The 21,255-nt window shown below is 50.1% G+C and overlaps 1 protein-coding gene across 6 annotated transcripts in view; it reads left to right on the top strand.

Annotated features, from left to right (window-relative positions):
* Nucleotides 1–21,255, top strand: part of LOC116938831 (E3 ubiquitin-protein ligase HECW2-like) — a 209,041-nt gene that overhangs the window by 122,532 nt on the left and 65,254 nt on the right. For all 6 annotated transcript variants that reach the window (XM_032946526.2, XM_032946531.2, XM_032946529.2 and 3 more), the window contains 7 exons: nucleotides 4,222–4,316; nucleotides 6,598–6,673; nucleotides 6,794–6,963; nucleotides 9,054–9,196; nucleotides 11,584–11,684; nucleotides 12,887–14,409; nucleotides 20,970–21,174. In XM_032946526.2, the coding sequence (XP_032802417.2) occupies nucleotides 4,222–4,316; nucleotides 6,598–6,673; nucleotides 6,794–6,963; nucleotides 9,054–9,196; nucleotides 11,584–11,684; nucleotides 12,887–14,409; nucleotides 20,970–21,174 (2,313 nt within the window). The remainder of the gene's footprint in view (nucleotides 1–4,221; nucleotides 4,317–6,597; nucleotides 6,674–6,793; nucleotides 6,964–9,053; nucleotides 9,197–11,583; nucleotides 11,685–12,886; nucleotides 14,410–20,969; nucleotides 21,175–21,255) is intronic.

Here is a 21,255-nt window from a genome sequence, read left to right as displayed (position 1 = left end):
ATGAGGGTCCCAGTGAGGGTCCCAGTGTAGTCCCAGTGAGGGTCCCAGTGTTATCTCAGTGAGGGTCCCAGTGAGGATCCCAGTGTAGTCCCAGTGAGGGTCCCAGTGAGGGTCCCAGTGTAGTCTCAGTGAGGGTCCCAGTGAGGGTCCCAGTGTAGTCCCAGTGAGGGTCCCAGTGGGGTCCCAGTGAGGGTCCCAGTGAGGGTCCCAGTGGGGTCCCAGTGTAGTCCCAATGAGGGTCCCAGTTTAGTCCCAGTGAGGGTCCCAGTTCACTCCCAGTGTAGTCCCAGTGAGGGTCCCAGTGAGGGTCCCAGTGTAGTCCCAGTGAGGGTCCCAGTGAAGTCCCAGTGAAGGTCTCAGTGAGGATCCCAGTGTAGTCCCAGTGTAGTCCCAGTGAGGGTCCCAGTGTAGTCTCAATGAGGGTCCCAGTGAGGGTCTCAGTGTAGTCCCAGTGAGGGTCCCAGTGTTATCCCAGTGAGGGTCCCAGTGAGGGTCCCAGTGAGGATCCCAGTGTAGTCCCAGTGAGGGTCCCAGTGTAATCCCAGTGTAGTCTCAGTGAGGGTCCCAGTGAGGGTCCCAGTGTAGTCCCAGTGAGGGTCCCAGTGGGGTCCCAGTGAGGGTCCCAGTGAGGGTCCCAGTGGGGTCCCAGTGTAGTCCCAATGAGGGTCCCAGTTTAGTCCCAGTGAGGGTCCCAGTTCAGTCCCAGTGTAGTCCCAGTGAGGGTCCCAGTGAGGGTCCCAGTGTAGTCCCAGTGAGGGTCCCAGTGTAGTCCCAGTGAGGGTCCCAGTGAGGATCCCAGTGTAGTCCCAGTTTAGTCCCAGTGAGGGTCCCAGTGTAGTCTCAATGAGGGTCCCAGTGAGGGTCTCAGTGTAGTCCCAGTGAGGGTCCCAGTGTTATCCCAGTGAGGGTCCCAGTGAGGGTCCCAGTGAGGATCCCAGTGTAGTCCCAGTGAGGGTCCCAGTGAGGGTCCCAGTGAGGGTCCCAGTGAGGGTCCCAGTGTAGTCCCAGTGTAGTCTCAGTGAGGGTCCCAGTGAGGGTCCCAGTGTGGTCCCAGTGAGGATCCCAGTGAGGGTCCCAGTGGGGTCCCAGTGTAGTCCCAATGAGGGTCCCAGTTTAGTCCCAGTGAGGGTCCCAGTTCAGTCCCAGTGTAGTCCCAGTGAGGGTCCCAGTGTAGTCCCAGTGAGGGTCCCAGTGAGGGTCCCAGTGTAGTCCCAATGAGGGTCCCAGTGAGTGTCCCAGTGAGGGTCCCAGCACAGCCTGCAATACTCATGAGGCCAGCAGGGCATGGGACGGGCGCTGTACCGATGAGCCTGATAGGGCCGATGCAGTGGAGTGCATGGAGCCGGCAGGCAAGGCCTAATGGGGCGCAGAGGCCGGTGGTCGGCTGAAACACGGAGTAAGGGGTAGGCCGAGGGAAGAAGTGGCAGCGACGGTGGTGTTGAGGAGGCATGAGGGCAGGAGGCCGCAACAAAGAGGGATGACGAAGCCGTGGTGAGGGGATCGGTGGGGGTCAGGTCAATGATGGTGAGGCGAATGGAGGTGATCATTTGTAGAGGTGAAGATAAATATTTTGTTTAGCAATATATGTATTGTTCACATAGATAACACGTAACATATAATGCTGTGTAGGTGTTGATACTCTCATGCCGAATTATTTTTATATTGATTTATTTGTTTGATTGCAACTTTTCCTGCGAGAAATAGGACGTTAAATTTACTTCTGAGAACCTTGTTAAACTTCTTAAAATGTTCTCATCCAGAACTAGCTTCTCCGTGGTCATTGTCGTCCATTGTATGGACCCGCTGCTAACCATCTCCATCTGATATCTCATTCTCCTCTGAGCCCATATGCGCATTAAAAATAAAACACGGGCCTCTCTTTTGAGTTTTTCTTAAAGTGGCTTTATCAGTGAAACATCATTCTGTAATGTACTCATATTTACATTATCATACCCTTATCAGTGCTTACCTTATTACAGACCAATTCAGACCTTATTGGTCACCCAGTGCCCTTATAAAGCTCAACGTTCATCCTACAAAGTCCCATCACAAGGGGAAAACACAAACAAATAGACAAAAAATATGTTACTGGACAAAAACTGTTCTATGTATTCATTTTGATAATTGGTGTCAATGATGCTACTTGTCTGTGATCTTGCACGCTGAAGCTGCTGCTGCTGTTTGCCTGATATGTGGATGCACATACTCATGTTGATTTTTTTTGCCCGTATTGAAACGGCTGTACGCCGTATGTACCTGAAAACTCAATTTCCCTGTACAAGAATACGGGGTTAAACCGTATGGGTTGATAGGTATTCTTTATTACATGTTGAATCAGAACCAGAATCATTATGATCAGAATCTTTATTTATCCTGGAGAAATCCGATGAGCTATGAAGCTCTTTTTCACAGCTGTCTGGGTGGGTCAGAAAGTTACAACAACAACAAACAATATAAAAAAACGGTCAGAGTACAAAGTACGGGAAAGAAAAGCAAATCAATAAAAATAAATGCATAAAATAGATTAAGTACATGAGTTCAAATTGCATAAGTACACCAATTCCCAAGCTTGATCAAGGCAGCAAAACTACAGCAAGAACAGTCCCAGACTACACCAAGAAAATACACAGTCCGTCAATAAAATTGCACATTAAAATGTAACTTTCGATACATGGGTGAGAGTGAACATTGCATGGTGTGTGTTTACGATAACTGCCATTCATAACTTAATGATGGGTGACCTCTGCACAGCGTTTGTGCCAAATATTGTGTATTTGGATCCAACCCTTGACAGTAGGCCGTGACACAGACCCAGTAAATGTGGACTTATCACGTGAGCTTTAGCACCCAATATTCCGAATCAATAATTGACACATATTTGCTCACATCATTACGTGGCCGAGGCCAAAAATCAATCGTAAACCAGTTATTGTGGGTTTGCAGGCTAAGAGTGTGGTTCTAATAAACGGTGACTCATCCCTCGACTTCACCCCCACTGCGTTTGCTCCATCTGAAGCGAACGCTTGTTGTCAGCAACACACTGCGGCATTCCTTGTTTGGGATGGGGGGAGGCAGCCTTGACCAGCGGGATCTGTACAAAGCTCCACCCCCCTCCTTGCGCTCCAGTGGGGAAAGAAAAAATATTCACTGATGTCCACGAGTTTATGCATCTCGAAAGCCTCGTGTTTGAATACAATGGGCGCAGATTAGAAAACACAATGAAGGAGGAATGGAGCTTGCATCGCAGCTCTTGAGAGGCAAAGGTTGGGGTTTGATGCAGACTTGCAGAACTCCCAAACCAAATGGCCTGTGATGAGGTGGGGCCAGGATAGTGCAGTACAGCAAGTGGGTTCGTGAACATGTCCTGTGCACACCTTTGAGTGTCTCCGCTCATGTACGTGAGTTTTTTTATGGCTTTTCTGGTTTCTCTCCACAGCTGCCAGCTTTCCTCAACATCGAATTGGCCAAACACTGTGCCAAATAATGTGAAACCAGTTCAAACATCAGTGCAGTCTTTCGCTACTGCTTTACTCAAATGATTGTGCCGAGAGCTGTTATGCAGAAATGCCTTCTTACAAGCTGCAGGGCCTCCTTAAAAAGGGGCTTTGTGGCTGTAGAGGATCTGAGGCAGATCTATTACATTTCCAAGGGGGGCAGCCCTGAGATTTCAAGCTTTTTTGTATTGGGGCCTACATTAACATCTATTTTAAGAAATATACACATTCAACGTATTTTCTCTGGTGAATATCAATAAAATACCCATTTTTGGGTCTCCAAAGGTGGGGTGACTGCCTCACTCCCGCATCCGCCGCTGTAGACGGTGCTATCTTGTTTACCATACCTTTGGCTTGTACTGTTCCTTATAGACGGAGGCCCTGTCTGCGTCTATATTCGTATCCGGGTGTTAATAACAATGGTCACCTTCCGATGTTGATTCCCATGTTATTTTGTCAAATACCCCTTTGATCCGGCAGCCCCGCATGAAGTGCATGTTCGACGAGGTGTAAATAATAAACGATGGCGACGACGATGCACGTCGCCTTGCGAAACGGAAGGTGGTCATTCTAATGCGAATAGTGTTTGTGAGGGGGTCAATCCGAATTGCATCCGGTTGCGTCGTTCCGCGCGGCCCGGGTTTGCGCGGCGCTCCCCCTGCCGCCTCGGGACGCGAGCCGCTGACGACGCGGGTCTCTCTCTGGTTCGTTCGTTTTTCATACGAAGCGGAGACCAAGATCTGCTTCAAGTATTACCACGGAGTGAGCGGGGCGCTGCGCGCGGTCACCCCGTGCATCACCATCCGCAATCCCAACCCTACGGTGAGCGGCGCGGCCCGGTGCGCCCCCTCTACCGCGTGCGGCACGCCCTTGTATGTACGTACGTACGTTGAACTTCTTCTGCACCGTATGTAGCCAGCCGTGCTAATCAGAGGTGCGGGCCCTTCATGAGCCCCCCCACCACGGCATGCGAACTTAACCACAAGGCAAGTCGACAAATGACTCTGCCCATCTGAGAATCGTGACGACGCTTGACCTCTGAGATCAAGGCCTCTCTGGCTATACGTGCGCGTGTGTGTAAGCCGTGTGCTGAGCTGGTGATGGGCACGTGCGGCTTGTGTGGTGTGTGTGTGTTGATGTGCGGCATGTACAGTGAGGGAAAAAAGTATTTGATCCCCTGCTGATTTTGTACGTTTGCCCACTGACAAAGAAATGATCAGTCTATAATTTTAATGGTAGGTTTATTTGAACAGTGAGAGAGAACAACAAAATCCAGAAAAACGCATGTCAAAAATGTTATAAATTGATTTGCATTTTAATGAGGGAAATAAGTATTTGACCCCTCTGCAAAACATGACTTAGTACTTGGTGGCAAAACCCTTGTTGGCAATCACAGAGGTCAGACGTTTCTTGTAGTTGGCCACCAGGTTTGCACACATCTCAATAGGGATTTTGTCCCACTCCTCTTTGCAAATCTTCTCCAAGTCATTAAGGTTTCGAGGCTGACGTTTGGCAACTCGAACCTTCAGCTCCCTCCACAGATTTTCTATGGGATTAAGATCTGGAGACTGGCTAGGCCACTCCAGGACCTTAATGTGCTTCTTCTTGAGCCACTCCTTTGTTGCCTTGGCCGTGTGTTTTGGGTCGTTGTCATGCTGGAATACCCATCCACGACCCATTTTCAATGCCCTGGCTGAGGGAAGGAGGTTCTCACCCAAGATTTGACGGTACATGGCCCCGTCCATCGTCCCTTTGATGCGGTGAAGTTGTCCTGTCCCCTTAGCAGAAAAAACACCCCGAAAGCATAATGTTTCCACCTCCATGTTTGACGGTGGGGACGGTGTTCTTGGGGTCATAGGCAGCATTCCTCCTCCTCCAAACACGGCGAGTTCAGTTGATGCCAAAGAGCTCCATTTTGGTCTCATCTGACCACAACACTTTCACACAGTTGTCCTCTGAATCATTCAGATGTTCATTGGCAAACTTCAGACGGGCATGTATATGTGCTTTCTTCAGCAGGGGGGCCTTGCGGGCGCTGCAGGATTTCAGTCCTTCACGGCGTAGTGTGTTACCAATTGTTTTCTTGGTGACAATGGTCCCAGCTGCCTTGAGATCATTGACAAGATTCTCCCGTGTAGTTCTGGGCTGATTCCTCACCGTTCTCATGATCATTGCAACTCCACGAGGTGAGATCTTGCATGGAGCCCCAGGCCGAGGGAGATTCACAGTTCTTTTGTGTTTCTTCCATTTGCGAATAATCACACCAACTCTTGTCACCTTCTCACCAAGCTGCTTGGCAATGGTCTTGTAGCCCATTCCAGCCTTGTGTAGGTATACAATCTTGTCCCTGACATCCTTGAAGAGCTCTTTGGTCTTGGCCATGGTGGAGAGTTTGGAATCTGATTGATTGATTGCTTCTGTGGACAGGTGTCTATTATACAGGTAACAAGCTGAGATTAGGAGCACTCCCTTCAAGAGTGTGCTCCTAATCTCAGCTTGTTACCTGTATAAAAGACACCTGGGAGCCAGAAATCTTTGGTCATACTTATTTCCCTCATTAAAATGCAAATCAATTTATAACATTTTTGACATGCGTTTTTCTGGATTTTCTTGTTGTTATCCTGTCTCTCACTGTTGAAATAAACCTACCATTAAAATTATAGACTGATCATTTCTTTGTCAGTGGGCAAACGTACAAAATCAGCAGGGGATCAAATACTTTTTTCCCTCACTGTATGCGGTATGTGTGCTGACCTTTGTCAAGGGGTGCCTCTGCGGACGTGTATACTTTAACTTAGCTATTTCAATGAGCCATTTCAATGCTAAATTATATGCTAATTCCTTTGTCAAGGCGCTTTGTTTCGTTCTCACACAGCTTAAAGGTCGTGATCTGAGCATGGCTTTTTTCACTCCAGCGCTGTCCTCCAGAGAGTCTCGTCCCTTCACCTGATGAAGGCTGCTTGTGTTGTGGCCGAAACGTCGTGATTTTTGTTATTTAATTTTTTACCTACGTGACTTTACCCAATAGAACCAGAGAGTACTGACCTGTTTAGGCCATACGGGTGATTTTTGTCTTTGGTGTGTGTGCGGTCGTGCCGAGCAGGCCAGCCTGGATGGGACGAGCGAGGACGATGAGCCAGGCCAGCACACGCGTCGGCTCATCAGCTTCTCCCTCTCTGGTAGGATCCTCTGGGCAGCACGGTTCTGAGTGCCGGCGATGAATTGCCCAACACATTTAAGCACTTAAATAGTCGTTACTCACACGGCCCGATTGCGTGCGCGCTGACCGCTTGCGACAGAGCTGCGTGCGACGGCGCTCAAGAAAGGGATGTTCTTTAACCCGGACCCGTACCTCAAGATCTCGATCCACCCCGGCAAGCGCAGCACCTTCCCTACACTGCCACACCACGGCCAGGAGCGCCGCTCCGGCATCGTCACCAACACCACCAACCCCGCGTGGCAGGGCGAGGTACCGCGCTCCCGCCCGCCCCCACCCCCGCCCTCCCCTCAGTCCCCCCCCCGTCATCCCCCCCCCCGTCTTCCCCCCCCCCCGTCCTTCCTGCGCCCACACGCCACCGCGACGCCGTGCGCCAACGTTGCGTGGAACCCCCACACGGCAGAGCCCCTCTTGCCTGCGCTCACGTGAGGTTCTATTGCCGGAAAATGTTACCAGTGTTCTAACACGCCACCACACTACCACCGCAATGCTGGCCAGCCCACCACACCACCACACTGCTGCACAGTGAGTCACCACACCACCGGAATGCTGGCCAGCCCACCACACCACCACACCGCTACACAGCAGCCTACCAACTCCTGCCAAGTTGCTACTACACAAACGTATGTGTCATGCCCGATTGGCTGTTAAAGCTGTGATCGAGTGACAAGACTCATGACGCTCAGGAATGATTTGAGTGGTCCTGACTGGGCACTGGCTCTCCACGGTTGGCATCATGACCCTGCTGTGCCTAGATTATCGAGGCTTCATGGCAAATCTCGGTCTGTAGAATTGATGGGAGCCAAAGTATAGACTCTGTCTGCCAAAATTAAGGCAGTGCCTTGTCACTTGTGCACATGTACGGTTTGTGTTTGTATGCCACATCTTATTTAGGGTTATTGTGTCTGTATGAAAAGGTGGTTCTGTGATCTTGGGTCCTCTCGTGCTGACTGCTGAATTGACCCCAGGCACCACAAATCTGTTACCTCAAAGCGCTTCCTGCAGCTAGCTGCAGGTTTTTGCTGATCGCTAAAACTTCCCTGGCGAGGATTTATTATTATGTTTCCATATGCATGCACTGCTGTGTATCTATGCTCAGAGTACTTATACTTCTTAGTAGTCATCCGCTGTCATACATTTGTGTGTTCCATGTGGCGCGCGTGCGTATGGCTGCGTTGTGCATTCTGTGAACGTGTGTGCCTCTCCCATTCCAGGCGGAAGTGCCCTAGCGATACCTGAGTGCATATAGGACAGTCGGGGTGGGGTGAATAGAAGCTATAGCTGCATATGAATTTAAAGAAATATTCCGATAGCTTAATTGTTGCTTTGTTTATTTATGTATTTTTCATTTGCTAATTTTCAAACATTTCTTAAATATAAATAACATGAAATCCGATTGCTAGTGCTTTATTACCAGATGAGAGTCCCGTGACACTTGTTAGATATGTTTTTTGATGCTGGCTTTCGTGTTTTAGTTACGTAGAGTAATTCTTTTCTTGCAACTTAGTCGTGGGTAAGTTACATTGTGATCTTGGTCTGCAACATCCGCTTGACCACTCATGGTGCGCTTTGTTAAATCCGAACCCAAAAATCACATTAAAGTTCCATACGATAAGTTTCATATAGCTCAGACAGGCATTCTGCTGGTTAGCCATATAAAATCAGTGTGTGTGATTGTACATATACGAAAGGGAGCTGTGGATACGATCCTGGCTAACTGGGTTCGACTCCTGCTCACGCATAAAACCAGTAGCAATTGGAGCATGAACTTGGCCTGGGTTTCTGTGGGGTGGCCTCGGAGTGAACTGAGTTATTGCTGTTGTGTGAATATCAGCGCTGACGAGACAAAGGCTGTCGACCGTGGTGCTTGACCACGCATCTCTCGAATGTACCGTACCACCCTTTGTGTTCATGATACGATTCGGGTCTCTCCAGCCTGTAGGACCAACTGAGAGATCTTTGTCTTTGCATGAAAGAGGTGGTATAGTGGTTTTGACAATGCTCTACAATTCTGATGCTGGCGAAATGATGGCCTTAAGATGTGGCTGCTAGCAACTCTTGCCATGACAGTCTCTCCATCTAAATTGTAATGTTTGTACTTCTCTTGTATTGTTCGATCCTTGGTAGAATTTTGCCATCGAGAATTGTGGGAATTTGTTTTCTTTCCAAAACGTCGGAATCCGCTAAGAAACGGCATCCGCGTTTGCTCATATTTGCACCTTTTCCTCATGTACATTCGACTTCTTTTGCACTGTACGTAGCCAACCGTGCTAATCAGAGGTACTTGAGTAGTGCTGCCCCCCCCCCCACGTGTCTCTCTGCGTGTCCGCATCCCGCTGCAGGGTTACAGCTTCGTGGCTCTCCCCACCGACATGCTGGAGATTGAGGTGAAGGACAAGTTTGCCAAGAGCCGACCCATCATCCGCCGCTTCCTCGGCAAACTGGGCATCCCTGTGCAGAGGCTGCTCGAGAGACACGCCATCGGGTACTCGCAGCGCCACGCCCGTGCTGCTGCCGAGCGGTCGTCGGTTCATTCATCACAGACGCACAGCCAGCAAAGGACCATTGTGCCAAAAGTGTGACCTCTTGCGACAGCGTTCACAGACACTCCTTTTGCTGCCATACGCCGGCGTCTCCAGTGCTTTGTTTGATCCACTTGTGACGAAGGCGATCACGGGGAGGGGTGAGGGGGGGGGCACCATTCCTGCGAGCGTCGCAGTGCGCTTCGAACGTCGAACGCCAACTGAAGTGAGAGAAATTTGCTCCAGGAGTTTGCGCGTCAAGACGGGGCGACGTGTCCACAAAGTGACAGCCGTCTCCTCCCTCGAACTAAGCTCTCAATCGCTAGGAGACCGGTCGCAGTTGCAATGGTGACATTTCGGGTCGGTTATTCAGTGTTAAATAATTTGTTGACGCCGCTGCTACTGCTGCAAAAAGCACAAGTAACATCAAGAAACCTCAATTGTGCGGCCTTAAAAAGAGAAAGTGTATAACAGGTGACATTTTGGACAATGGTCATTCTTCTCAGCGCATAGAGAGGCCAGAGAGGTAGAAATATACAGTGTCTTAAAATCATTGCTACAATAGAGAGAGCTTATTGAAATTGATTAACTCTTCTCTTCAGCAAGCCTAGAAAAGCATTTATATGTTAGGACTCATGCTTGTGTATGTAACTATTCATTTAAGGATCACATCACACCTGTGGTCCTGTCCCATCACTGGCCCGCTGTCCGTATCCATATTGATTTTAAGATTATCTTGCTGGTATTCAGTTTTAAAGGCATAGTTTAACAAGACAACACTTGCCACCATCCTTTACACCCATTGGTGAAAAAGAGCAAATTTTTTGTTTACATTATAATATAATGTTTATATTATAATATAATGTTTATATTATAATATTATGTTTACATTATAATATTATGTTTACATTATAATAGAATGTTTACATTATAATATAATGTTTATATTATAATATTATGTTTACATTATAATATAATGTTTACATTATAATATAATGTTTACATTATAATATAATTACATTATAATATAATGTTTATGCGAGAGCTGGCGGCTTTGGGACCCCGGGGTCCTGCCATGAGGTTCATTTACCCCTTTTTTAATGTTTGTTATCCACCTCTGTACAGTTTGATGGATTGTCACGATTCAGGGTCATGATTTTGATTCTTGAAACAATTCCTTTTGGTCTCCTTTGCACCGTCTTGTTCTGCCTCATCGAACGCTGTTTCTGACTTGTAACGCTCGCACAATTCGCTCACTCCCGTAGACGTCTCGCCAGCGGTGTCTCTGTCTCAATCCTTACTGCACGTCTCGCTTGTGCCGGTACAGTTTCTCCGGGTCATTCATCCTCTGACCCCTAGCCCAGTGGTTCTCAACCTATTTTTGGCTACTGTACACCCCTTGTTGAATTTTGTTTCAACCGAGTTACCCCCTTGCCTGACCCATCATGGTTCTGAGAAATAAATGTATGAGTAATTAACATCAATATTTCAACCACTTGTCCATTTTGTGAGGTATCCTAACTAGCTAGTAAATGCAAGCGAATAAAAAATCAACGGACGCTCTGCATGTGTGGCGTAAATTGTTCACACTCGCTGACTATATTATTCTTGGAAACTACAGGCCTTTTATGTGGTTCTAGATTACCATTTCGATTAAAATGTTATCGTAGTTCATTTGTATTGGCAGATTCATATGTGATTATTCAGCAATGACTCTCGTGTATGATATAATTTAACACATAAATCACCTCACGTACCCCCTCAAACATTGACACATACTCCAGGGGTCCACGAACCCTGGTTGAGAACTACTGCCGCAGCCTATAGGAAACATTTCTGTGCAACATTTCCATATATATTAGTACAATTTGATGCGTCTGTCATTTGCGTGATATTGACACGTTACACGCCTCATCATTATCACGCTGCTTAAATTCGTCACTCGCAATGATTGGCTTGCTCCTGTTGTTTACCATTGCCGGTGACTCTTCGCTGGACGAAGTTACTGGCACACGTTGTCTGGACAAGTACTGGTGAGACACGGTTACTGTCAGGGTTCCGGTTCCAGAATCCCCCATTGTACAAAGCCCTTAAGATGAAGTCACCCACCAACTGCTGGGTTTCTTTTTGTCTGAACCGGTTCTGGGCCTCCCCTAGGTCGACTCAGCCTCAATTGAGTACCTCGTGCGGTGTATAAACATCGCCATTAGGGAGACAAAGGAGGTCGGTCATGGTGCTGGCCACCCAACCCCTCGTGTGCCATGCCGGCCTTCATACTGTAGGTGCTCGCTAACAGCACTTGCCCCAACAGTAGTTTAAGGCTCTATGGGGTGGGTCTTTGTCTTTGCAGTGATCAGGTGCTGAGCTACAATCTGACGCGAAGGATGCCCACCGACCACGTGAGCGGCCAGCTGCAGTTCCGCTTCGAGATCACTTCCTCCATGCACCCAGGTGCCGCCTCTTTACTGCTATTTTTGCTCAACTATTTTAAATTTTACCAGGCAAGGCCCCACTGAGCTATGTAGCTCTTTTTCAGAAGCGACCTGGCCACAAATGATAGCTCAACGAAGTGGCTTATCATGTGGATGTTTACAGCAGCCAAATGCTCGAAACGCAAGTTTCTAAATGTATGCCAAGCGAGATAGTTAACATCTCGCCTGGTATGCAGGAGGACATGGGTTTGATTCCAATCCTGATGCCTGTATGTTATCCCCGTGGTCGCGTGGATTTTTCTCTGGGTCCTCCAGATTTTCCCTCCACATTTATAAACACCTGATTAGAGTATTTGGCTGCTATACATTTCCACATGATAAACCCACTTCGTTGAGGTATCATTTGTGGCCAGGTCGCTTCTGAAAAAGAGCTATATAGCTCAGTGGGCCTTACCTGGTAAAATGAAATGAATACAGTATAGTATAACACTGCAACTCTCATAATGTTTAAGAACCCACATAGCCAGTAAGCACATTCATCTATACTAAAAACTCGCAGCGAAGAAGATGCGTTTGTAAATTCAGTTAACTGTAATATAAATTTCACAAAACAGTATTCATTGATAATATTACAATGGTAAATCTTTCAAAGCAGGAATAATTTTAAACCACTGTCTAAATGTAGTGTACATTGGGAGCAGGGTAGCTTGGAAATCAGATGTGCTCCTCAGTAAGTTAAGAAAAGTAATTATCCTGCAAAGGGTATAAAGTTGTAAGCCTCTTTTGCACTAATGGTTATTGATTGTTTCTGTCTTGCGATGTGTCTGTTGTAGAAGTTCAGGATGCTTGAAAAAGTTCGATAAACTTGGTGGCGGTGAAATGAAATTGCATTTTCATAGTTGACCAACGAGGTTTAATTACAGCTTGACTTGTTTCTGTGTGGAGATTGGTGACCGATTTTCGGTCACCGAGTTGATGGCGTTGGTAGTGGTTTCTCGCTTAACAGAGAAGTTTTCATGTTAAGTATTCAATCTTCCACTCTAATGACAGCAGCGCTTTTAGTTATCGAGCTATTCTTGAACAACAGCAACAACTCCGCCCATCAATTCCACCAACCCACCAAAACCCAAAAGAGGCCATATCCCCTGCTAATTCATGTAAACAAAACAAACCAAAAAAATTAACCGCTCAATTGTTCAGTCGATTCCCCGTGCTGTGCAGACGCATCGCCCGACTCGGCGGGGGCCTACATCGGCGTGTCGGCCACGAACGGCGACGTGACCAGCCCCTCGGACGACGAAGAGCAGACCCAGACGAGCGGCGGCACCCTGGGAGCCGCCCAGAGGTCCTACGCTAACGGCGCCGTGCAGAGGGGGCTGGAGGAAGCACGCCCGCACGACGACGTGTTCGCCGAGGACGCCAGCGTGGCCGCGTGGGCCGGCGAAGGGGCCTTGGAGGAGGCGGACGCGGCCGCCGCCGCGGCCGCTGCGTCTGCCGCCGAAGCTGCCTCCAACAGGCACGGCTCCCTCAACGATTACCTGGACTCCTTGGTGGAGGGGCAGGCAGCGGCCGCCGCTCAGCGCCAGGGCCACCGCGTGACGCCCGCCGTGGCCCTCAGCAGCAGTTTCCCAACAAACAGCAGGCTGAACACGATCCTGTACATCGACTCGGACTGCGAGAGTCCCGGCACGCACCCCGGCGAGCAGAGGGTGCCCCAGCTGGTGAGGAGCGAGGCGGGCTTCCCCGAGGGTCTGTCGAACCGGACCGGGGACGCGGGGGCGCGGACGCGCTCGTCGCTCTCCCCGTTGGGGGAGGCTCGGCCCGCGGCGGAGATGCGGCCCTTGTCGCTGGTCGTGTCAGAGCTGGAGAGCGTGGAGGCCTCGGTGCTGGAGATGCGCCAGCCGACCACCCCGCGCACCCACTACGTGGCGCTGCACCGCCTGCTCTACAGCCTGCCGTCCACGCGCCTCACGGGCGGCGACGACGGCGACGGCGACGGCGGCGGCGGCGGTGACGGCGGCAACGGCGACCAGCGGGGCCGGCACGCGGCCGCGGTTGGAGGTGGCACTAGGCCGGACGACGACAATGGCGGCGTCCGCGACGGGTCCCCGGGATCGGAAGGGGCCGACGGCGCGGAGCGAACGTTGGAAGACAACAGAGCTGTGCTGGGTGCCGGCGACGAGGAAGTGGGCCCTATTGGGGTGCGGCGGCCCGAGCGAAGCCCAGATTGGGACGAGGCGAGACCAGAGTGCCCCGCCGGAGCCGAGCGGAGCGCCGCGGAGAGGCTCGGGAGCGGAGACGGCGCCGAGGAGCGGAGAGGCTCCGCCGTGGTGGCGTTTGACGGGACGGCCGATCCGGACGTCCCCGTCTGCAACGTGTTGGGAACCGAGAGCGTAGCGGAACCGAGCCCGGGCCGCATGGTCTCGGACGGGGGCGGCTCCCGAGAGGAGGAGGCCCCCGAGGAGCACGAAGCGGGTGGGGCAGGGAGTCCCCTCGCGGAGGCGGCCGCGTCGGACGTGGAGACGGGAGGCCGGACGCCGGAGGGAGTCGTGAACCGGGGCGATGCAGCGTGTCCGGCGTGCTCCGCTACGCGCGTCTCCTCCCTGGACAGCGGCACCACCACGTGCGTGTCGTCCTTCGACAGCGCCCGCCTCTCGGAGAGCACCGCCTTCTCGTCGCAGGACGAGGACGAGGCCTCCGTTGACGCGGCCACAGATGGGACGGCCGAGGGGAGCAGGACTCAGGTGAGGCGTGCGGCAAGTTCCACGCTCCTCAGAGCAGCCCCGTGCGAGCTGCTCTTATCGTGTACGTACGTACGCACATGCTTACCTAGGATGATGCGCGCCGCTGTGCCGAGATGTTAACCACCTCGCCGGGTGTACAGGAGGTCGTGTGTTCGATCCCGACCCTGACGCCTGTACATTTGGAGTTTGCATATCTCTCTCCCCGTAGTCGCGTGGATTTTTCTCTAGGTCCTCCTCCGGTTTTTTCCTCCACATTTATAATAAATGAGCGTTTAAAGTATTTGGCTGCTATACATTTCCACATGATGAGCCACTTCGTTGAGCTATCATTTGTGGCCAAGCTCTATAGCTCAGTGGGTCTTACCTGGTAAAATGGAAATAGTTTTAATTACTGCAACGAAATCGTTGGCAAGCTTGAAGGGTACGTGGAAAGCATCGCATCCTGAACCAATGTAAGAGATTGGTGTCACTTAAATGCAGCGGTTCATGCTTTGAAACATTGATGTTAAACGTGCATGAGCCAGTCCTCTTGGATATTTTTAAGCCGTTGCTCTGCGTCGAGTTGGTGATGAACATTTGTAGTAATAACCTGCCAATTATGTCGTGATGGTATGCAGCGTTCCACTATGGTATGCAGAGTTTAATTTAGAAATACAAATGCCATATTACTCAATGGGTACTTTCATTTACAAAGAGCGTTGAAGTTCACAAACCCATTTAATTTACAGCACCTCCGATAAGCGTGGTTGGCTTCGAAAGGAGTTCAACATACATCCATACAAACCCCGGCGTGTTAAATTCACCCAGCAAAGTTAGAACGTGGCGTAATCTCTGCTCGCACCCGCATCCCCGGATAAATCCGTATTAAGCCATGTGTGTGCGAGTGTGAGAGAAACAACTACGCGGTCTATTTTAATGTGACACGCAGCGCGTGTGTGAGTACACTCCCCGCAATTGGAGCGCGCTCCCAACATTTGAGCACATCAGTCAAACAATGCAACTGCACCTCTCACCCACGCTCGTCCCGTTCATCGTTTACCCTGCGCACACAATGCTCAAATATAATCCTCCTAAACATGAGGCCGCGTGCGCAACCACAAGCGTCTCTGTCTGCTGTGCGGCAGTGAAGCGAACAGCAGTGAGAAGATCTTCTTTGGTTCTTTCGGTAAAGTCACGTAGAATGAGAATAAAATAATAAAATAACACAATTAAATTCTCACGACGTTTCGGCCACAACGCAAGCGGCCGTCTTCAGGTGAAAGGTACAGAACTGTCGGGACGACAGAGCTTCGCCTGAAGACGGCCGCTTGCGTTGTGGCCGAAACGTCGTGAGAATTTTATTGTGTTATTTTATTCTCATTCTACGTGACTTTTCCGAAAGAATCAAAGAAGATGAATCCTTGCAGTCACAAAAGCTTTAAGCAGTGAGAAGACTTTGGGCTGCCAACGGTGTCGAGAGAGCTGCCTCGTAGCTAGGAATGGTTTATATTGAAATTACTTGGCATTCGTTAGATCCATTCTTTAAGGGCACCTTTTCAATCAAAATTATTATTTATTATAATTTTTATATTATCGCATGCGTGTGCCCAGGTATCTGCCGTGTGCGATCCCAACGGCGTAATTAAGGGGTTATTTTGTTCAGCACTGGGATGTGGAACTGTGAGCGTTTTTTGGTCACATGGACTGCCGTGCAGCGGTTGAACTCTTGAGCTCAAGCGATAATTGATAATGTATTATTACAGCAATAGTCACGTCAAATCGTAACGCACCGCACCACAGTATTCGCTCACCCTCGTCGAGAGAGAACGACTCGGAGGAGCAACCACAGGCAAGCGGCGAAGTCAACTGCGTGGTGAGCCGGCGCTAAATCCTCCCCCCAAGCACTGCGATCCTCTATATATTAAGTAGTTAGTAGCCAAATGAATGAGTGTATGTATGTATGCAAGACAGAAACCAGAGCACCCAGAGAAAACCCACACATGGGAGGAGGCAACACTGTATCCCATACAGGTAAAACAGACGTAGTCCACATTTTACTTCTCCTGGAGAGCCAGGGTATGACTCCCCGACACCCACAGGAAGGGAGATCCGCTAACCCTCACCGCCTCCACCGTGTTGTATTACAGGCAGCCGTGCGAATAGCCATCGCCGTCCCGGTTAAGTGGACGAGAGACATGAGTGCAGGAGGGAACGTTACTGAGGGCAGGCATTTGGAGCGGCACCCAGAGGTTGTCAGCCAAGGGGGCAAGAACCTGCGTTTGGATCGCGGCCCGCGTGGCCAGGGACGCGGCAAGAACCTTGGAGGTTGAGCGCCGACAGTGCGGCAGCTAGCGAGAAGAAAGCTACGGGAGGGTGCAGCAGCGACATCAGCGGGAGTTTGACGTTCAAATGGGAAGTCGCGGCGTGCGGCGGATAACCAGGCGCACTTGCAGATGCAATTCCGACGTCATGTTCTCTCGGGGGGCTTGCAGATTATTTTTTATTTTCCCCCCAACCCCCCACCGCCGCCCTCACTCACGAGGCGGAATAAAAGTTGGGCAGGAAGGCGCCTCGTCGCGCAGATGTAGCGCGGCCATCGTCCCCCTCCTCCCGCTGGCCGGCACCCAGAGGAGGGGCCGTGCGTCTGCGGCCCCGCGTGCGTCGTCGCCAGCTCCGCTCCGTGCGGACGGTGACGACGACGACGACGACGACGATGATGCTGCACGCCACCTGCAAGGGTTTGGCGTCCGCCACCGAGGAGGACGCGGTCGGGCCGGGCGTGCGGGGAGCGGGGGGCTTGGAGCGCGAGCGCCCGGTCGTGGTGGCGTGCGCAGCCAAGGTGAAGGCGGCTGCTGCCAGTTCACGTGTTGGTTGTTTGGTGGGTTTTTTTTTTTCTCCAGGCTTCTTATGTTTTGATAATTGCTCGTCCTTGATAGATCAGTAGGTAAGCATTTTCAGTACTTTGTCAACGTGTTTTCCCACTTTACGGCTATTGTAACTGTTGCATATTTTTCCGTTGTAGTTTTATAACTAGCAGGAGGAAATACTTTGAGGTGAAAATAGCTGAACTGCTTCATGACGTAAGCTAATTTGTTTCTGTATTGCAACAAACACATTGCAAGTCTTTAGTCACATAAATAACAAACTCGTATCAAAAACATGATATTCGGAGCATCATTTTCCCATTTTTATTTAGTCGGTGTTTTTGTATGTTAATTTAATTTGACATTTTTATTTCTTATTTTTCTTTTCTATCTATCTGACTGTACCGACAGAACCAAGAATATTAATGCCTGCAGTCACGAAAGTTTTAAGTTAATTTTAGGCTATTGTAATATAATCTCGTAATTCAAATGTATCAGTTCGTTCCACACGTCAAATGCCATCGTTAAAATAACATACTTTTCTCATGGAAACGGTGAACAAAACTGTAAAGTAACGTTGATTTAATATTTTTTATTTAAACAGGCAGCAATTGAATACTCACATTACAGACATTACCCTCGCATATGTGGGGGTGCAGGTCAACCTGTGATTGCATTTCATTGTAATGCAGCTCACGCTACGTGATTGTAGCAATCGTGTATGAATTAATTACGTTTCACATTCGTTTATCATTTTCTATCTGACCGTGGAGACCACCACCGATTGTACGTATTTATCGTACACCGTGCACTCAGCAAAGTGAAGTGAGTTGGGAAATCTGCAGTATCGTCACCCCCAACTCTGACAGCTCCTCCGGTCTTCAGGAGACGGGGTTAGTGGGCGGGAGCCGTCGTGTGCTGCCCGGTCGACCGTCAGTACCCCAGGTCGGTGGGTTCGTAGTCCGAGTGTAAGGGTTTTCAGTGCGGTTTTGTGTGTTGTAGGGTGTTCGTGGTGCAGCGAGTAGGTTGTTCAAATTGTGCAGCATGTAGGGTGTTTGTCGTGCAGCATGTATGGTGTTCATGATGCACTGTGTTCATTGTGTAGCGTGCATGGTGTTCGTGGTGCAGCGTGTAGGGTGTAACATGGTGCAGCATGTAGGGTGTTCATGGTGCAGAGTGTAGGGTGTTTGTTGTGCAGCATGTGTTGTGTTCATGATGCAGCGTGTAGGGTGTTTGTCGTGCAGCATATATTGTGTTCATGATGCACTGTGTTCATTGTGTAGCGTGCATGGTGTTCGTGGTGCAGCATGTAGGATGTTCATGGTGCAGCATGTAGGGTGTTCATGGTGCAGTCTGTAGGGTGTTCATGGTACAGCATGTAGGGTGTTCATGGTGCAGCGTGTAGGGTGTTCATGGTGCAGCATGTAGGGTGTTCGTGGTGCAGCATGTAGGGTGTTCATGGTGCAGCATGTAGGGTGTTCATGGTGCAGTCTGTAGGGTGTTCATGGTACAGCATGTAGGGTGTTCATGGTGCAGCGTGTAGGGTGTTCATGGTGCAGCATGTAGGGTGTTCGTGGTGCAGCATGTAGGGTGTTCATGGTGCAGCGTGTAGGGGGTGCAGCATGTATTGTGTTCATGATGCACTGTGTTCATTGTGTAGCGTGCATGGTGTTCGTGGTGCAGCATGTAGGGTGTTCATGGTACAGCATGTAGGGTGTTCATGGTGCAGCATGTAGGGTGTTCATGGTGCAGCATGTAGGGTGTTCATGGTGCAGCATGTAGGGTGTTCGTGGTGCAGCATGTAGGGTGTTCATGGTACAGCGTGTAGGGTGTTTGTTGTGCAGCATGTATGGTGTTCATGATGCACTGTGTTCATTGTGTAGCGTGCATGGTGTTCGTGGTGCAGCATGTAGGATGTTCATGGTGCAGCATGTAGGGTGTTCATGGTGCAGTCTGTAGGGTGTTCATGGTACAGTGTGTAGGGTGTTCATGGTACAGCATGTAGGGTGTTCGTGGTGCAGCATGTAGGGTGTTCGTTGTGCAGCATGTAGGGTATGAAGCTTGTAGGGTGTTCACTATGCAGCATGTAGGATGTTCACAGTACAGCATGCAGAGTGTTCGTGGTGCATCGTGTAGGGTGTGCAGCTTGTAGGGTGTTCATGGTGCGGCGTGTTCATGGTACAGCGTGTAGGATGTTCAATGTGCAGTGTGTAGGGTGTTCATGATACAGCATGTAGGATGTTCATGGTGCAGCCTGTAGGGTGTTCAGGGTGCTGCGTATAGGGTGTTCAAAGTGCAGTGTGTACGGTGTTCATGGTGCAGCATGTCGGGTGTTCTTAGTGCAGTGTGTAGGGGTGTTTATGGTGCAGTGTGTATGGTGTTAATTGTGTGGCGTGTAGGGTGTTCATGGTACAGCGTGTAGGGTGGTCATGGTACAGCGTGTAGGGTGGTCATGGTACACGCCATTTGGAAGATATTGCGTTTTTTTAAATCAGGCTAAAGACGTATTTTATATTTTCTTTTATATATTCGGAACTGCGCGTACTTTTGACTATTTTGTGTATCTAAAGTTTTAATGATATAATGTTTATGTTTACAATTGAAGCACTCTGATAATTAATTTGGTGAAGGGCGCTGTATTAAATCAAGTTTAATTTTGTTGATTGATCATCGGTGCTGCTCGCGAACAGCACTTGCCCCCAACACTCTGTTAGGCTATTTATGGGGGGGTGTTTGTCTTTGTGTTTGTGCTCATTGCAAAAGTGCTGTACGTATCTGTTGTAACTTCAGGTCTCCAGGTTCCTGCATTGCTTGTCGTTTGACTCGTCTGCTGTGGCTCTTGGATCCTGTTCGTATTCACAGGAGTATGCGGCTTTGGCAGGAGGCAGGTAGTAATCGCTACACACAAGCTCTGTGCGTGCATATGTGTACGTATATGTAAGGCTGTATGAGTATGGTAATTATATCCTTTGGTTTGAGGGTTCTCCCAATTTCTCAACTACTCCTCCCCTATCACCGCTCCCAGCCAGCCTCTACCACCCCTACTTACATACTACCAGAAGTACATTGAACTCTTTGTCGTTCCGAGATGTCTGCAAGTTGCAGGGTGGGTCTCGTTCACCTCCGAATCTTGGAACGCGCAAGTGGTGAGCATTCATTTTATTTAGAGAGGCATAGCACCGTTTTTTTTTAAACGACATTGCACTCATTGCAGAGAACTGTAGTGACACGACCGCACTCTATGATAGCTGGCGGCAAATTGTGCCACACGCCCTCCCCGCATGGCCTTTTGGGAGCCTCGGTGCCAATGAAGTTATTTAAGCTTTTCTTACGTACGTCATCGGAACGGGAAAGGGTTAATACACTTCAGCAACGTTTTCTACATTGTGCACGCAACGTGGTATAGTAAATTATATTATACATTACACATTCTCAGGTATACAGTTTACAAATTCTTCCATAACATTCCGAAACCATTTTAGGAAAACAATTTAATCAGCCAACGCGGTCCGGCTAAGTTGCGACTTCTGAGTGGTTGCGGTTGCGGAACAGCTGGGTGGCTCCTCCTAGTTTACCACCTCTCCTCTTGACATCCCGCACCATGCATGCAGTCTCCCCCTAGGCGTGCACGAGCGCATACTCGCAGCGTGCGCACTCGCGGGCCGTGACGCGGGGGTTCCATTCGCGCGCGCTCGTTCGCTACTGCGTGGCCACCAGGGCGCGGGCGGCCGGGCGTGCTGCGGCGCGTGCGGAGGGATGGCGACCGCGGCCGGAGTCCCGGAGCGCGGCGAGGCCGACGGCCGGGGCCCGGACAACGAGGAGGCGATCTGGCAGCGACGCCACAGCCTGCAGGCGGCGACCCAGGAGGCGGAGGCCGACGAGGTGGCCAGGGCCTTGCCAGCCACCGCGTGTCCCTCCGCAGGTGCGCCGCCGCGGTTTCTCCCTTGTGCGTGTGCGTGCGTGTGTGTGTGCGTGTGTGTGTGCGTGTGTGTGTGCGTGTGTG

This window comes from Petromyzon marinus, chromosome 4 (assembly GCF_048934315.1).
Source record: "Petromyzon marinus isolate PM22_M1 ecotype Great Lakes invasive population chromosome 4, UKy_Petmar_22M1.pri1.0, whole genome shotgun sequence".
NCBI lineage: Eukaryota > Metazoa > Chordata > Hyperoartia > Petromyzontiformes > Petromyzontidae > Petromyzon > Petromyzon marinus.
The sequence above is the reverse complement of the archived record's forward strand: the minus strand, read 5'-3'. Positions and strand labels throughout refer to the sequence as shown.